The sequence below is a fragment of the Tachyglossus aculeatus genome, chromosome 2 (assembly GCF_015852505.1).
Source record: "Tachyglossus aculeatus isolate mTacAcu1 chromosome 2, mTacAcu1.pri, whole genome shotgun sequence".
Classification (NCBI taxonomy): Eukaryota; Metazoa; Chordata; class Mammalia; order Monotremata; family Tachyglossidae; genus Tachyglossus; species Tachyglossus aculeatus.
In genome coordinates, this window is record NC_052067.1 from 91,791,635 (window position 1) to 91,809,181 (window position 17,547).

At 50.2% G+C, this 17,547-nt stretch overlaps 1 protein-coding gene across 3 annotated transcripts in view; it reads right to left on the bottom strand.

The window, feature by feature from the left end:
• NCOA7 (nuclear receptor coactivator 7) overlaps window positions 1–17,547 on the bottom strand; it is a 144,106-nt gene that overhangs the window by 4,404 nt on the left and 122,155 nt on the right. For all 3 annotated transcript variants that reach the window (XM_038766438.1, XM_038766422.1, XM_038766431.1), the window contains exons 12-15: window positions 9,332–9,460; window positions 7,504–7,656; window positions 3,534–3,629; window positions 2,212–2,285 (exon numbers count right to left, since the gene is read on the bottom strand). In XM_038766438.1, coding sequence (XP_038622366.1) covers window positions 2,212–2,285; window positions 3,534–3,629; window positions 7,504–7,656; window positions 9,332–9,460 — 452 coding nt within the window. The remainder of the gene's footprint in view (window positions 1–2,211; window positions 2,286–3,533; window positions 3,630–7,503; window positions 7,657–9,331; window positions 9,461–17,547) is intronic.

Sequence of the window (17,547 nt, forward strand, 5' to 3'; positions counted from 1 at the left end):
AGAGATGGTCCCTACCCAACAGCGGGCTCACAGTCTAGAAGGGGGATATGTATATACACGTGTGCAGAGGATGGGTACAAGGAGTAGAGGAGCAGCATGGCGTACTGGATAGAGCACACAGGCCTGGGAATCAGAAGGTCATGGGTTCTAATTCCGGCTCCGCCACTTGTCTGCTGCCTGGCCTTGGGCAAACCACTTCACTTCTCTGTGCCTCAGTTACCTCATCTATAAAATGGGGATGAAGACCGTGAGCATTGTGTGGGACAGGGACTGTGTCCAACCCGATTTTCTTGTAATAATAATAACAACAGTCAGCGTGGCTCAGTGGAAAGAGCCTGGGCTTTGGAGTCAGAGGTCATGGGTTCAAATCTTGACTCCGCCAATTGTCAGCTGTGTGACTTTGGGCAAGTCACTTAACTTCTCTGGGCCTCAGTTCCCTCATTTGGGACAACCTGATCACCTTGTATCCCCCGAGAACTTAGAACAGTGCTTTGCACATAGTAAGCGCTTAACAAATACCATTATTATTATTATTATTTATTAAGTGCTTACTATGTGCAAAGCACTGTTCTGAGCGCTGGGGAGGTTACAAGGTGATCAGGTTGTCCCACAGGGGGCTCACAGTCTTAATCCCCATTGTACAGATGAGGGAACTGAGGTACAGAGAAGTGACTTGCCCAAAGTCACACGGCTGACAATTGGCGGAGCCGGGATTTGAACCCCTGATCTCTGACTCCAAAGCCTGGGCTCTTTTCCACTGAGCCACGCTGCTTCTCTGTATCCATCCCAGCACTTAGTTCAGTGCCTGGCACTTAGTAAGTGCTTAACAAATTCCATTATTGTTATTATTATTACTAGTAATAATAAATACATAAGTGCTATATTGAGAATATATGTTTATGTATTCTCGATTGTACGATTATTATTTTATTTCTACTACTACCTTTCTGATGATCGTTCTGCATACTACACCCACTCTCAGTAAATGATTTTGTAATCTGCCTCTCCCGCGAGATTGTCTGAAACTTGTGGCCAGGGAAGGTGTGCTTTGTGTCTATTCTACTTTCAGTCACTAAATAAAAGGTATTTATTGAGCACTTACTGTGTGCAGAGCAGTGTACTAGACAGTTGGGAGAGTACAATACAGGAGAATTGGTAGACACATGCCCTGTCAGGAAGGATGTTTCAGCCCCAAGTGTTCTGTACTGTGTGATGCACTGAGGAGGCTCTCAATAATAATATTAATAATAATAATTATGATAATAATAATAATCATAATGGCATTTATTAAGCGCTTACTATGCGCAAAGCACTGTTCTAAGTGCTGGAAGCACTGTTCTAAGCGCTGGGGAGGTTACAAGGTGATCAGGTTGTCCCACGGGGGGCTCACAGTTTTAATCCCCATTTTACAGATGAGGTAACTGAGGCCCAGAGAAGCGAAGCGACTTGCCCAAAGTCACACAGCTGACAGTTGGCGGAGCCGGGATTCAAAACCATGGCCTCCAACTCCAAAGCCTGTGGTCCTTCCACTGAGCCACGCCGCTAATATTACTACTACTATGCTAATTTTTCCTTTAGTGACCTGATATAAATTTTTCACCCACGAAGTTACCTAAACAAGTTTTCAAAGCATATAGGAATGTGTCTCTCAGCCAGCCACCAGAAGGCTGATCCTTGACTTTAAAAAAAAAAATGCAACAGTCATTTTAGTTAGTTAAGAATCAGTCAAAAGGAATATGCTCATCTTTGGTATTGTTCCTTGGGCAGGCCAGATTCGGAATTAGTGAGACCCCCTTTTTTCCTCTCCTCCTCCCCATCTCCCCCGCCCTGCCTCCTTCCCCTCCCCACGGCACCTGTATATATGTTTGTACAGATTTATTATTCTATTTGACTTGTACATATTTGCCATTCTATTGATTTTGTTAATGATGTGCACCTAGCTTTATTTCTATTTATTCTGATGACTTGACACCCGTCCACATGTTGTGTTTTGTTGTCCGTCTCCCCCTTCTAGACTGCGAGCCCGTTGTTGGGTAGGGACCGTCTCTCTCGGTTGCCGATTTGTAGTTCCCGAGCGCCTAGTACAGTGCTCTGCACACAGTAAGCGCCCAATACGATTGAACGAATGAATTAGATGGACCGCATATTTAAACGGAACCCTCTGCCAAGTTTTTGATGTCTGCGTGGCAAAAAGTAGGTTACAACACTTACCCTCCACCACCGAGCTCTAAGGAACTTAGATCTCCATTGATGAAGTAAGAGTTTTCTCCACTCCATTTAAACACCTGAAAGAACACAAGACCCACCGTTTGGCTATTAGAAAGGAAGGATATCGAGGTTTGTGTAGCGGGAATTGGATGCTTGGACGTTTCTCAGAGAAAACCCTTCGGGCTCCACTTTCCCCTGACAAATCTCCGTCTTGGGGGTTTTCAAATTGGCACTGACTGCTGTTCAGGGACTGAACTGATCCACCCCACCCGACAAAGCCTTCCAAAGGGCCTCTCCACAATGCTGCGGGCTGGCCACTTAGCAAAATTGGGCTGACTCCGCTAAGAGGCTCTGGTCGACGCCGTCTACGCGAATTAGGCCTCACCCTCTAGACCGTAAGCTCCTCGTGGGCCGGGAATACGTCCGTTATATTGTTACACTGTCCTCTCCCAAGCCTTAGTACGGCGCTCTGTACACAATAAATAGAACAGTGCTTTGCACATGGTAAGCGCTTCATAAATGCCATTTAAAAATAAAATAAATAAATACGGCTGACTGAATAACATGAAATGTCCAATGATTGGCTTTGGACTGGTCCGTTGACGATGGCCCAAAATGGAGACCATCGCTCACCGCTCCCTCGTTCCTGAGAGACATGAGAGGGGCTGAGACATGAACCAAAAGTCACCTGGCTACTTGCTAGCAGCCTTGGTCGAGGATTGGCCATTTAGCCGGCACTCTCTAGCGTACAAGGCAACCAGGGGCCAAGAGGCAAGAATCGTTCAGCTTGGACAAGATGATTTGATAATAACAATAACTGTGGTATTTGTTAAGTGCTTACTGTGTGCCAGGCACTGTACTAAGCGCTGGGGTAGACACAAGTAAATCGGGTTGGACGCAGTCCCTGTCGCACTCGGGGCTCGCAGTCTCAATCCCCGGTTTACAGACGAGGCAACGGGCCTTGCCCAAGGTCACGCAGCAGACAGACGGCTAATGTACAAATGCACTAAGCGCTTAGTACAGTGCTCTGCACACAATAAATACGATTGATGATGATGGCAGAGCCGGGATCAGAACCCATGACCTTCCGAATCCCAGGCCCGTGCTCTAGCCACTAGCCATTTAATCGGGCCAGCAGGTCGTGGGCGTCTACCGCAGGGGGCTTCCCCCTTGGCCACAGGGCTGGCAGGGAGGGCACTCTTCCTGGACTGGTCCCTGGCTGGGAGATGCGACCGAATCTGAATTTTCACTCACTCGAGGAAACACAAGCCTCCGTTCCCCCGGCTACGGGGGACCCTGGCTTCCACCCCCCAAATCCCGCTCACCTTGAAATTCGGGCTGAAGGTGTAGAGGAACGTCTCGCCGGTGCCGTAGTAGTGGTCGCTGAACTTGAACGGGTGCGTGGCGTAGGCCCCGAACACCTGCCAACACAGCAACCAATCAAATCATACTTAGGGAGCGCTTTACTGTGTGCTGTAATAAGAATTATAATTATGGTATTTGTTAGGCGCTTACTACGTGCCAAGCGCTGTTCTAAATGCTGAAGTAGATCCAAGGCAATCAGGTTGGACTCAGTCCCTGGCTCACGTGGGGCTTGCAGTCTTAATCCCCATTTTACAGATAATAATAATAATGATGATCATCATCAATCGTATTTATTGAGCGCTTACTATGTGCAGAGCACTGTACTAAGCGCTTGGGAAGTACAAATTGGCAACATATAGAGACAGTCCCTACCCAACAGTGGGCTCACAGTCTAAAATGATGATGACATTTGTTAAGCGCTTCCTAGGTGCCAAGCACTGTTCTAAGCACTGGGGAGGTTACAAGGTGATCGGGTTGTCCCACGGGGGGCTCACAGTCTTCATCCCCATTTTACAGATGAGGGAGCTGAGGCCCAGAGAAGGGAGTGACTTGCCCAAAATCACACAGCAGACAAGGGGCAGAACGGGGATTAGAACCCACGACCTCCTGACTCTCAGGACCGTGTTCTAGTCACTACGTCACGCTAAGAGACGCACTGTCAGGGAGAGCGGGACGGCCTCAGGAAAGCCCTGCCGGAGGGTTTTGCGGGGGACCAGCTGGGTGGGGTTTTGGCAGACTGAGAAGCTCAAGTCCGGGCTTGGGGGGCATGGGGGTACAGGGATGGTAAATGGGGTGGGATTGGGGAGCAGGGGAACGCTAAACAGGGTGGGCTCAGAAACCCCAACCCTGGGGAAGCAGCATGGCCTAGTGGATTGAGCACGAGCCTAGGAATCAGAAGGTCATGGGTTCTAATGCCGGCCCCGCCACTTGTCCGCTGTTTGGCCTTGAGCAAGTCGCTTCACTTCCCCGTGCCTCAGTTCCCTCATCTGTAAAATTGGGATTAAGACTGCGAGCCCCATGCGGGACAGGGACCGTGTCCGACCCGATTTGCTTGTATCCACCCCGGTGTTTAGTACAGTGCCTGACACATAGTAGCGCTTAATAAATACCACAATTATTATCATTATTACTATTATTAACCATAAATGAGGCACCCCCCTGATGGGAGTTGGGGGTTGCAGTTCCAGGGGAAATGTGTGGTTGCCCACCACCCTTCTGAACATGCCTTGGCTATTCATTCATTCATTCAATCCTATTTATTGAGAGCTTACTGTGTGCAGAGCACTGTACTAAGTGCTTGCAAAGTACAAGTTGGCAACGTATAGAGACGGTCCCTACCCAACAGCGGGCTCACAGTCTATCTTTGACTCCACTCAGACAGCAAAACTCCCCCCAGTTTTTTTCCCCCTTCACTAATGGTATTTATTAACTGCTTACTGTATGTCAAGCACTGTTCTAAGAAGCGAGGTAGATACAAAATCAGCCGGGTGGGACACGGACCCTGTCCAACAAGAGGCTCATGGTCTAAGTAGGAGGCAGAACCGGTATTCAATCCCCATCATACGGATGAGGCAACAGAGGCACTGTGAAATGAAGCGACTTGCCCAAGGTCGCAAAGCAGGCAACCGACGGAGCCGGGACTAGAATCCCGGTTTTCCGACTCCCGGGCCTGTGATCTTTCCACTAGGCTATGCTTCCTTCTCCGGCTCGTCAAGCTTGTGACACAGGCCCTAGGCAGGAGGTGGGAAGGGGAGGGACAGGAGGAAAGGAAGTTGGTGGGGGCGGGGAGCACAAGGAGAGCACAGGATCTACTGTACTGAACTCCTAATCATCAAGGAGAGGTTCTCCAAAATTCCTCAATGTACAAACGTCATGGATTCTCTCCTTCTCAGCCAACTCCTATACCACAAGTAATAATAATAATAATGGTATTTGTCAAGCTCTATGTGCAAAGCACTGTTCTAAGCGCTGGGGAGGTTACAAGGTGATCAGGTTGTCCCACGGGGGGCTCACAGTTTTAATCCCCATTTTACAGATGAGGTAACTTGAGGCCCATAGAAGTTCCGTGACTTGCCCAAAGTCACACAGCTGACAGTTGGCGGAGCCGGGATTTGGACCCATGACCTCTGACTCCAAAGCCCGGGCTTTTTCCACTGAGCCACGCTGCTCAATGGCAGTAGTAATGGTGCAGCAGATGATAGAACACGGGCCTGGGAATCAGAAGGTCATGGGTTCTAATCCCAGCTCCACCACATGTCTGCTGGGTGACCTTGGGCAAGTCACTTCACTTCTCTGGGCCTCAGTTACCTCATCTGTAAAATGAGGATTGAGTGTGAGCCCCACGTGGGGCAGGGCTTGTATTCATTCAGTCAATTGCATTAATTGAGTGCTTACTGTGTGCAGAGCACTGTACTAAGCGCTTGGGAAGTACAAGTCTTCTAGACTGTGAGCCCACTGCTGGGTAGGGACCGTCTCTATATGTTGCCAACTTGTACCTCCAAGCGCTTAGTACGGTGCTCTGCACACAGTAAGCGCTCAATAAATACGATTGAATGAATGAACAAGTCGGCCACATATAGAGACGGTTCCTACCCAACAACGGGCTCACAGTCTAGAAATCCAACCCAATTTGCCTGTATTTACCCCAGAGTTTATTTAGTACAGTACCTGGCAATAGTTTGTGCTTAATAAGTACCATAACTATTATTAATAATAATGGTATTTACAGATTGGCTGAATCAGATGGATCAATTTCCAGACACCGCTCTGGTGGCTTTCAGGAACTCTTGGAGAGTTCAGAATCGCAGTCGGTGTCCACCACATTTTCCCCCAGAACTGATTATAATAATAATAATAACATATTATTATTATAATAATGATAATAGTAGTTGTTGAGTGCTATGTGCCAAGCACTGACCTATGCACTGGGGCTCACAGTCTTAATCCCCATTTTACAAATGAGGTAACAGGCACAGAGAAGTTAAATGACTTGCTCAAAGTCACCCAGCTGACAAGTGGCAGAGCCGGGATTAGAACCCATGTCCTCTGACTCCCAAGCACGGGCTTTTTCCACCGAGTCACGCTGCTTCTCTAGGAGCCCAAGTGCCACCTTGCCTGGCCCCTCTCCTCGCTCCCCTGCTCAGGTAGGGGCCTAACGTGTCTGCGCTAGGCACATGCAAGAAGGAGATAGGTTCAGTACCCAAAATCCAAGAGGTTTTCAGCCAGCAGGCAGTTCACCCCTCATGAAGCGCTTAGTACAAGCGCTTAGTACAGTGCTCTGCACATAGTAAGCGCTCAATAAATACGATTGATGATGATGATGAAGCTGGGCAGCTGGAAGCGTCAGCCGATTCCCTGGAGAGTTTAGATCCATCTATGGATGAGTGAGCCACGCCAGGCCACTGCAGGGGACATTTAGAGGTACAGTCCTCTAGACTGCAAACCTCGTTGTGGGCAGAGAACGTGCCTATCAACTCTGTTCTGGTCTACTCTCCCAAGTGCTTAGTATGGTGTTTGGCACCCAGTAAGCGTTCAATAAATACCAACGATTGAGAGAGATGTAGAACAGTGCTTTGCACATAGTAAGCGCTTAACAAATGCCATCATGATGATGTCCAACTACAAAGACAGGAGCCCAGGAGGGCAAGCAGCACACGGCTCCCCCAAGCTTCCTGATGCCCGTTGGAGACAGAGTTTTGGACCGGCTGGCCCACGGGGCTGACGTTATTCATTCATTCAATCCTATTTATTGAGCGCTTACTGTGGGAAGTCCAAGTTGGCAACACATAGAGACGGTCCCTACCCAACAGTGGGCTCACAGTCTAGCTGGCGTTGCCGATGGATCAGCAAAGAAATCCGGAGGCTGAGCCGCCCACCCGCCTCACCAGCCCGAGAGGGCCCGTGGGGTGACGGCCGGCTCCTCACCCTCACCTGGTTGTCCATGTCTTTGATGACCAGGAGGACGGGGCTGTCCAGAGAGGCCGATTTCCGATACAGTGTTTTCAGGCTGGTCCCGTGCTCCAAAGTGCTGTAGGCCAGTCGCCACGGGTAACCCTGCACCCTCGCGGGAAGGCGGTTGGCCAGCTGGGATGCAAGAACAAGAGAAGGCCTTGTAGCTGCCCATTCCTCTTCCTCCTCCTCTTCCTCTCCCCGACCAGCGGCCAACCAACCGTCACGGGGCGGTCGGCCCCGAGCCAGGTCCGGAAGGGACGCCCGAGGATGGTGGCTACTGGCGTTTCCACTCCTGGTCTCCCTCAGACCTCGTTGGACGTTCGCCTGACTTTTCCTCTGACCCTCAGTTCCCCTACCGAAGAAATGGGGCTAGGGAATAATCAGAGTTGGAATCTGCCGAACGCTTTCTAATAGCCTTTGCAAAATTCCTCCACATCAAATGAGCTCTTATTCTCATAACTAGCACAAGCTGGTACTTGACAGAGGAGGAAAACGGGGCACAAAGAGGTCAAGAGACCTACCTGAAGTAACAGTAATAATAATAATAATCATGATGATGATAAAAATGTATTCAGCGTTTACTACGTGCTAGGGGTTACGATCTCAGATTCAGTCCCTGTCCCACATGAAGTCCACCATCTTAAACTCATTTCAGAGATGAGGAAATTGAGCTTTGGAGAGGTTAAGTGACCGGCTCAAGGTCACACGGCAGGCCAGGGGCACAGCTGGGACTAGAACTGAGTCTTCAAATGTTTTTTTCTCACAAGAAAAAAGTCAGCAAGAGTATGAATATTTCTAACAGAGGGTCAAAGGGTAACCCAGCAAAATCCTCTCGAAAATAAAACGGAAAGGCTGATGTAAGGGGGCTCTGGCGGTACTTTTTATGGACGGCTTTCAAGAGCACATTCAACGACACTGTGCGATGCCAAAACAAATACAAAATTAATGCCAGCGCAGTTTTTGTTATAGAGGAGTCCTGCAGTTTGAGGTGATAATAGTGGAATGGCTGATTCTGGAAAGAGAAATCATGCTTAATGCAAGTTTAAGCATCTAGGAACAGAATCTCTGCTTTCCAGAAGCATACATCCTTAACCAAGACAAAACAGTTACTATTAAAACTAGAAAAAGAAGCCACAGAGGAATCACAGCTTTATGTAAAGTACGATTCCACAGTGCTCTGCACGGAATCATCAACTAATCTATGGTATTTCTTGAGCGCTTACTACGTGCTCAGTAAGTACACACCACTGACAGTGAACACAATAGCGTTGACCAGATGCTATTTATTTGCCTCTAAGCTCATTATGGGAAGGGAACATGTCTGCTAATTCTGCTGCAATGTACTCTCCCAAGCACGTACTACAGTGTTGTGTGCATAGTAATTGCTCAATAAATATCACTGATTGACTGACTGACAGAAATCAAAGGCCAACAAGCCACTACAACATCCTCTGCGGAACGCATTTACAGGGGGCGGCGAAGTCGCCTGAATGCTGACAATGTCTGCTCTAGTCCGATGCAAGCCTAGATGGAGGGAATGTGTCTCCCAACTCGGTTGCATTTTACTCTCCCAGATGCTCACTACAGTGCTCTGCACACAGTATGCGCTCAACAAATACCACTGACTGACTGAATGATGAAGCATGTGTCCATTTATGGCTATACTGTACTCTCCCAAGCGCTCAGTACAGTGCTCTGCACACAGTAAGCATTCAATAAACATGACTGAATGAATGAATAAGGATACTCAGGCTGGGCCACTACGGGCAGCCCGGCAGATTCTCCCAGAGTCGTCCGGGACCCCCACCTGCTCGATCTGCATGTTCTCCAGGAGAGCGCTGTGCTGCTTTAAGATGGGGAGAGCGTCAGGGTCCTCATCCTCCTCGTAGTAACTGCATGTGCTCTTGCGGCGCTTTGCCTCTTCTACGGTGATGATCTGAAGCGTGAGAGAACACAAAGCATCACCTCCGCTCCTAACCGTCCGCCTTCTGGTCCCGCTCCCCGAACGCCCGACTCGTCCCCTGGTGCTACCTGCCGATCTCCCTCCCCGCTGGCCCTCCGGTCCCCCTGCGACCACCCCACTCTGACCTAAACCCACTGGCCCTCCTGTCAGCCCTGCTGATCCCCCTCACGGCCCACCCTTCCGCCCGCCTGGGCCGAAAGACGGTGTCAGCCTGCGGGGCCGACACTGGATTGGGGTCCGCGGGAATGTATTCAAAAAACAAAGACGCCAAGCCCGTCCCGAATTTTTCTCTCAGGGCAGGCTAGATGCCGCCGAATTAAGGACACACTGAAAGGCTATGCAGTTTTACTTTCAGCATTGATTCAAACCATAACAAAGTCATAAATGCACACACACACATACGGATACACACAATCTGTTAGCAGTCCTTTTGATTCATTTGCAGTTCCCTGATTTCCCTGCATTATATGAGCATGAGAAAGCCAAACACGAGGTAAGTTTCTTTACCAACAACAGTTGGCAGCCCCAGGCCCTAAGTCGCTCCAAGTGGTGAACAGATGCCTCGGGAAGCACTTTTGCCAACTCTCATCCCTGCCAGCCCGTGCCACCCGTGCCCTCTCCATTGGGCATTCACTTCTCCTCAGCCCCCAAGGGTCATGGGGGCAGGGAGAGACCCCGTAAGGAGGCACATCAGAGACCCCTCAGCTGCAGCAGGCCCCAGTAGTGGGGGGTCTTGCGGAAGCAAACAAGCAGTTTAGCTTAGTGTTTAGAGCACAAGCCTGGGAGACGGAAGGACCTGGTTTCCAATTCCAGCTCCGCTACTTATCTGCCGTGTGGCCTTGGGCAACTCACTTCATTTCTCTGTGCCTCAGTTACCTCATCTGTGAAACGGGCTTAAGACCTGTGAGCCCCACGTGGGACAGGGACTGGGTCCAACCTGATTGACTTACATCTACCTCAGTGCTTAGTACAGTGCCCGGCACAAAGTAAGCGCTTAACATGCACCATAAAAAAAAAAAAAGGCAAAGGCCACCTCAGCCCACACGGAGCCTGACGCAGGCCATGGATGGACACTCACGTCAGTCCAACGAGATCCGCACCTGGTGCTGGAGGAGGAGGAGGAGGAGGAGGAGGATGAGGAGGATGAGGATGAGGAGGATGAATGCCGCCATTGCCAGTCCCAGCAGGAGCCGGTCAACCAGCTGGCCAGCCAAACACTCTGCTCTCCTGGGTCCCAAAACACCCCACCACAGCTGCTGCCGCAGACCCTAATCTGACGGGAAACTCGGCTCGCCAGGAGATACGAGTCCCGCCGAACTCCCTACCTCATAACTGTGGCATTTGTTAAGCACTTACTATGTTCCAGGCACTGCTCTAAGTGCTGGGATGGACAGAGTCCCTGCCCCACATGGGGCTAACAGTCTCAATCCCCATTTTACAGTAACCGAGGCCCAGAGAAGTGATGTGACTTGCCCGAGGTCACACAGCAGACAAGCGGCAGAGCTGGGATTAGAACCCAAGTCCTTCTGAATCCCAGGCCCGTTCTCTATCCACTAGGCCATGCTGCACTTCATCCTCCTCTGGGGATAGTATTTAAGTATTCAAACTATGTGCAAAGCACTTTATGAAGCACTGGGAAAAAGCCCAGAGGTTCAAACTAGATAAGGTCCTTGGCCCTCCAGGAATTCACCATATGTGTTTGGGTTGGGCAAGAGGCCTCCCTTAACTCATTCATTCATTCAATCGTACTTATTGAGCGCTTACTGAGTGCAGAGCACTGTACTAAGCGCTTGGGAAGTACAAGTTGGCAACATAGAGGGATGGTTCCTCTCCAACAACGGGCTCACAGTCTGAAAGGGGGAAACAGACAACAAAACATGTGGACAGGTGCCAAGTTATCAGAATAAATAGATGCACATCATTAACAAAATAAATAGAACAGTAAATATGTACAAGTAAAATAGTGTAATAAATCTGTACAAACATAAACAGGTGCTGTGGGGAGGGGAAGGTGGTAGGGTGGGGGGGATGGGGAGGAGGAGAGGAAAAAGGGGACTCAATCTGGGAAGGCCTCCTAGAGGAGGTTTCTCCTGGCTCACATAGCCCTCACTTCAGAAAGGTAAGCAGTGGTGCCTAGTAGGTAGAACATGGGGCTGGTAGTCAGAAGCCCCTGGGTTCTGATCCCAGCTCCGCCACTTGTCTGCTGTGTAAACTTGGGCAAATCACTTAGCTTCTCTGGGCCTCAGTTACCTCATCCGCAAAACGGGGATTAAGACTATGAGCCCCAGGTGGGACAGGGATTGAGTCTAACCTGATTAACTTGAATAATAATAATTAATAGTAATAATTATGGTACTTATTAAACGCTTACTAGGTGCGAGGCACTGTACTAAATGCTGGGGTGGCTACAATCAAGTCCCTGTCCTAAGTGGGGCTCACAGTTTCAATCCTCACTTTACAGATGAGGTAAGTGCGGCCCAGAGAAGTGATTTGCCCAAGGCCCCACAGGAGACAAGTGGGGGAGTCGGAATTAGAACCCATGTCCTTCTGACTCCTAGGCCTCTGGTCTATCCACTATTTCATGCTATTCCATCCAGCTGAATCTATCCCAACACTTAGAACAGTGTCTGGCACTGTTTGGTTTCGAACAAATACCATTAAAAACAGGCAACCGGTAGAAGAATCTCCAGTTTACAAGAAAACAGAAGCGGGTCTCTCAACTGAGAAAAAGTTGAGTCTCAACCTCCGTCCGAGATATTCCGTTCACCGGCTGAAACAGACAGAGAACGTGGACTGTCCAACCCCACGTACGCTGCCTCTCTCTTATTTTTATTTTAATGGCTTGTGTTAAGCACTTACTATGAGCCAGACACTATACTAAGCACTGGGGTAGACAAAAGCTAAACAGACTACTTAGACTGTGAGCCCCACGTGGGACAGGAACTGTCCCTGTCCTAATTAACATGTCCCTACCCCAGCGCTTACAACAGTGCCTGACATGCAATAAGCACCTAAATACCACTCAAGACAAAACAAAACACACAGCCAGAGCCCCCCGCGACCCCGGGTGGGGGCTCAAAATCAATCCCTGTTTTACAGATGAGGTAAAGGAGGCACAGAGAAGCGAAATGACTTGCCCAAGGCCACCCAACTGACAGGTGGCAGAGCCGGAATTAGAACCCGGTTCCTTCTGACTTCCAGAGACACTTGCCCTGTCCCCTAGGCAATGCTGCTTCTGCCCCCCAGGTGAACAGAGACCCCCGTCTCTGCCCCGAGGGAAACCTACAGGCTCGGCAGGTGCCTGCCTCGGGTAAGAACTCTGACATTTTCCACTTCAGAGGGGAGAGAGTCCCTTTATCGATCAATCAATCAATCATATTTCCTGAGCACTGTGTGCAGAGAGTGACTTCGACCTCCCCAGCCCCCAAGGCTTCGGGGTTATAGGTCAGGTGAGTCCCCCACGTAGGAGGGCTACTGTAATGCCCCCCTCCCCTCACCTCTGGTCTTCCACCTCCCGGACCCCCATCACACCTCCACGAAAGGCTCCCGGTCAGCTCTGGCATAATAGATAATCTGCACGTCCAGGATTCGCCGAGAAACTTTCATTTTCCCGCCTCTGGTTGAAGGTCCCGGCTGCTCCCGCTCTCCTGCCGCCTGCTTCCTGGCGCCCTCCCAGCCTCACTGCTGGAGCCCGGCCACTCAAGCTCTTTATACACTCTTTCCTGCCTCTTTCGGTTTCTATTTTCCGGTGGCGCCTGGGAAGGTTTCAGAGCTCGGGCAGGAAAACGTCCAAATTAGGGTTGAGAGCAAACCGCCTCCTCCTGCCCGGGGGAGACGAGGAGCTTCTTCTTGGGATCCCGCCACAGCCGCAAGCGCAATTTCCAGGCAGAGCCGCTCTGCTTTATTCCGACGGGAGGGGCTGGGCTGTAGTAGCGGGCACAGCAATCTGCCTTGTTTCCCTTCACTTCTAGCCTCCCCCCAGCCTTCTCTGCCAGGGGTTTTTTGGGGAACCTTCTGGCTCGACGCCCCTAATGACGTGGGCATTGTCAACTGTCCGGGCCCGGGGGGCCCAGGGAAGCGGGCAAGCCGCAGAGCGGGGCAGACTGAAACCACAGGGGCGGGGAAGGGGGAAAGGATGGCAGCTAGGGGAATGCCCCGTCACGGATAAGAGGGACTGCTCCCTCCGACAGAGCACCCCGTGGGGGTGGGGGAGACACCCACGGAACAGAAGCCAAGCAGTGCGGCCTAATGGCTAGAGCACAGGGCTGCGAGACACAAGGACCTAGTCCTGGATCTGCCACTTGTCTGCTAGGCGACCCTGGCAAAGTCCTTTAACTTCTCCGTACTACAGTTACCACATCTGTAAAATGGGGACTGAAACCGTGAGCCCCATGTGGGACGGGGACGATGTCCAACCGGATTAGCGTGTAATTACCCCAGCGCTTCGTGCAGTGCCTGGCACATAGTAAGCGCTTAATAAATACCATTAAAAATACCACAGAAAAAACGTGGCTGAGGCCTGTGGGGGTGGGGGCAGACCCCCACAGAACACGGACTGAAGTCTATGTTCGGTGTTAGAAGCAGCGTGGCGCAGTGGAAAGAGTCCGGGCTTTGGAGTCAGAGGTCATGGGTTCAAATCCCGGCTCCACCACTTATCAGCTTTGTGACTTTGGGCAAGTCACTTCACTTCTCTGGGCCTCAGTTCCCTCATCTGTAAAATGGGGGTGAAGACTGTGAGCCCCATGTGGGACAGCCTGATCACCTTGTAACCTCCCCAGCGCTTAGAACAGTGCTCTGCACATAGTAAGCGCTTAATAAATGCTATCATTATTATTATTATGGGGGTGGTGAGGCTGAGGCCTGTGAGTGTGGGGTGAGACAGAGCGGGGGCAGACCCCCACCGATCACTGGCTGACGGGCTAAACCTGCCAAAGGCGGAGGTTGGACGTGGACATTTTGAGGGTGGGAGCAAAAAAGAGGAGGGGCTCGGGAGGGCCCACAGCTACAGATTTATTATGCTATTTATTTTACTTGTACATATTTACTATTCTATTTATTTCGTTAATGATGTGCATATAGCTATAATTCTATTTATTCTGACGGTCTTGACACCTGTCTACATGTTTTCTTTTGTTGTCTGTCTCCCCCTTCTAGACTGTGAGCCCGTTGTTGGGTAGGGACCGTCTCTATATGCCGCCAACTTGTACTTCCCAAACGCTTAGTACAGTGCTCTGCACACAGTAAGCGCTCAATAAATACGATTGAATGACTACAGAGGACCTTGTAATTGTCCGAAGACTTAGAAAGACCCAATCTGGCACCTTCTTGGGAAGACTGGGGAACCCGTGGGAGTTTCCGAGCCCATTGGGAAGCCCTCAATTGGGAAGAGAGAGGCCCGGAGGGCAGTCCGGAGAGCTGCGGGGAAACACCGCCTGGATACCCGTCTATCACCCCTGTGGGGCTGGAGCCAACGTGCCCGACACTCTTCTTCTTTGCTCAGCCCCCGGCCTCCGGGCTTCAGGGAGATGGGAGGTTCTGGCCGCTCCTGGGCAAATGAGGGTCCTAGGGGGGCTAGTTTCGGGGTCTGAGGAGCCTGAGATGACAAGGGTGGCCCCACACCAAGAAATGGGGGGGTGAAACAACCAATGGGGAGCACTACACATACATACACACACACACGAAAGGGGGAAGAGTGAGAGACACAAGGAGGCAGAGACATGGGGGGAGAGCGACAAGAAGGGGAGAGCGATGGGGGGTGGGTAGAGTGACAAGGGGGAAGAGCAACAAGGAGGGAGAGAGGAGTGAGAGAAACAAGGGGGAAAGAGAGAAACAAGATGGGAGGGGGAAAATAAGACGGGAGAGAAAGAAATGAGAGGAGATCGAGAGAAACAAGGGTAGATGGAGAGAAACAGGGAGGGGAGAAAAAACAAGGAGGGGAGAGAGAAACTAAACCGGGGAGAAAGAATGGGGAGAGAGAAACAAGTCAGGGAGAGACAAAAACAAGGGTGGGGGACAAAGGAAGAGAGTCAACTGGGGAAACACTATTTCCCTTTCAACTATGTGTAGAAGTCTTTGCCATCAAAGAGGGAGTTTCTAATTCAGTTGTGGATTCTGAGTGCTTCTGTAGTATTGGGTGCTAATTAACTACCTCTCTCATCCCTTCAATGTCAGGGTCCCGCAAGGCTCTGTTCTGCAGCTCCCCACTTAGCATGTCCAAAACAGAACTCCTTCCCACCCAAATCCTGTCCCCCCAGTTGCACCACCATCCTCCCAGCCTGTAACCTCGGCATTATCCTCAACTCATCTCTCATTCAACCCACACACTCAATGTCACCAAATCCTTCTGGTCAATCTTCACAACGTCGCTAATATCCACCCTTTCCTCTCCATCCCAACTGCTTCCCCGTTGATCCAATCACTTATCCCATCCTGCCTTGATGACTGTATCAGCTTCCTTGCTGACCTCCCAGCCTCCTGTCACTCCCCACTGCAGTCCATACTTCACTCCGCTGCCCGGGTCATTTTGCTAAAAAAAAATTCATTCTATGTTTGCCCACCCTTCAAAAACCTCCAAGGATTGTCCACCCACCTCCGTATCCAGCCGACCCGCCTTACCATCAGTTTTAAGGCCTTCTATCGGCTCATCCCCTCTCACCCAACCTCACTGATCTCCCACTACAAGCCAACTGCACACTTGGCTCCTGTAACCCAACGTACTGTCTGTAGCTTTCATTTGAGAAGCAGCGTGACAGTCGGAAGAACACGGGCTTGGAAGTCAGAGATCATGGGTTCCAATCTCGGCTCCACCACTTATCAGCTGTGTGACATTCGGCAAGTCACTTAACTTCTCTGTGCCTCAGTTACCTCATCTGTAAAATGGGGATTAAGACTGTGAACCCCAAGTGGGATGATCTGATTACCTTGTACCTACCCCAGCGCTTAGAACAGTGCTTGGCACATAGTAAGCACTGAACAAATACCATCTTCATTATTGTTATTATTATTTGACTTGGCACTGACCCCTTGCGAGCATTCTCCCTTGGGTCTGGAACTCCCACCTCCTACATATCTGAAAGTCCTCCACTTTCCCCACCCTCAAAACCCTCCTAAATAATAATAATGGCATTTGTTAAGCGCTTACTATGTGCAAAGCACTGTTCTAAGCACTGGGGGGATACAAGGCAATGAGGTTGTCCCACATGGGGCTCACAGTTTTAATCCCCATTTTACAGATGAGGTAACAGAGGCCCAGGGAAGTTAAGTGACTTGCCCAAGGTCACACAGCAGACATGTGGCGGAGCCGGGATTCGAACCCATGACCTCTGACTCCAAAGCCCGGGCTCTTTCCACTGAGCCACACTGCTTCTCTAAAATCCTAAAATCACATCTTCTCCAAGGCTGTAAGCTCGCTGTGGCCAGGGAATGTGTCTGTTAGACTGTAATCTCTCAAGTGCTTAGTACAATGCTCTGTACCCAGTAAGTGCTCAATGATACTCACCCCACCAGCCCCACAACACTTCTATTTTCTTGATCCCTAATTTACCGTACTCTGTTTTCCCCTGTGGACAGTGAGCTTGTTCCGGGCAGGGAACGTGTCTACGAACTCTTTTGTATTGTACTTTCCCAAGTGCTTAGTACAGTGTTCTGCACACCTGATGCCTGTCTACTTATTTTATTGTCTGTCTCCCCCTTCTAGACTGTGAGCCCCGTTGATGGGTATTGTCTCTGTTGCCGAATTGTACCTTCCAAGCGCTTAGTACAGTGCTCTGCACACAGTAAGCACCCAATAAATAAGACTGATTGAATGAATGAATGCATACAATAAGTGCTCAAAAAGTACCACTGCTGGACACGGTTCTTAATTCTGTTACGCCCAATCTGGACTTCAACTTCATGTACCCTCCCCGATTATTGTTAACAGGTACAATGTGCCTCTGTTCCTGTCTTGCTGATTATGCTCTCATTCATGTGTCCCAGTTTGCCACCTGAAATTGCCTTTATCTGTGTTTAGCAGCCCAATAGGGGAGAGGAAGGAGTATTTAGTTAAACCTACTAAACCG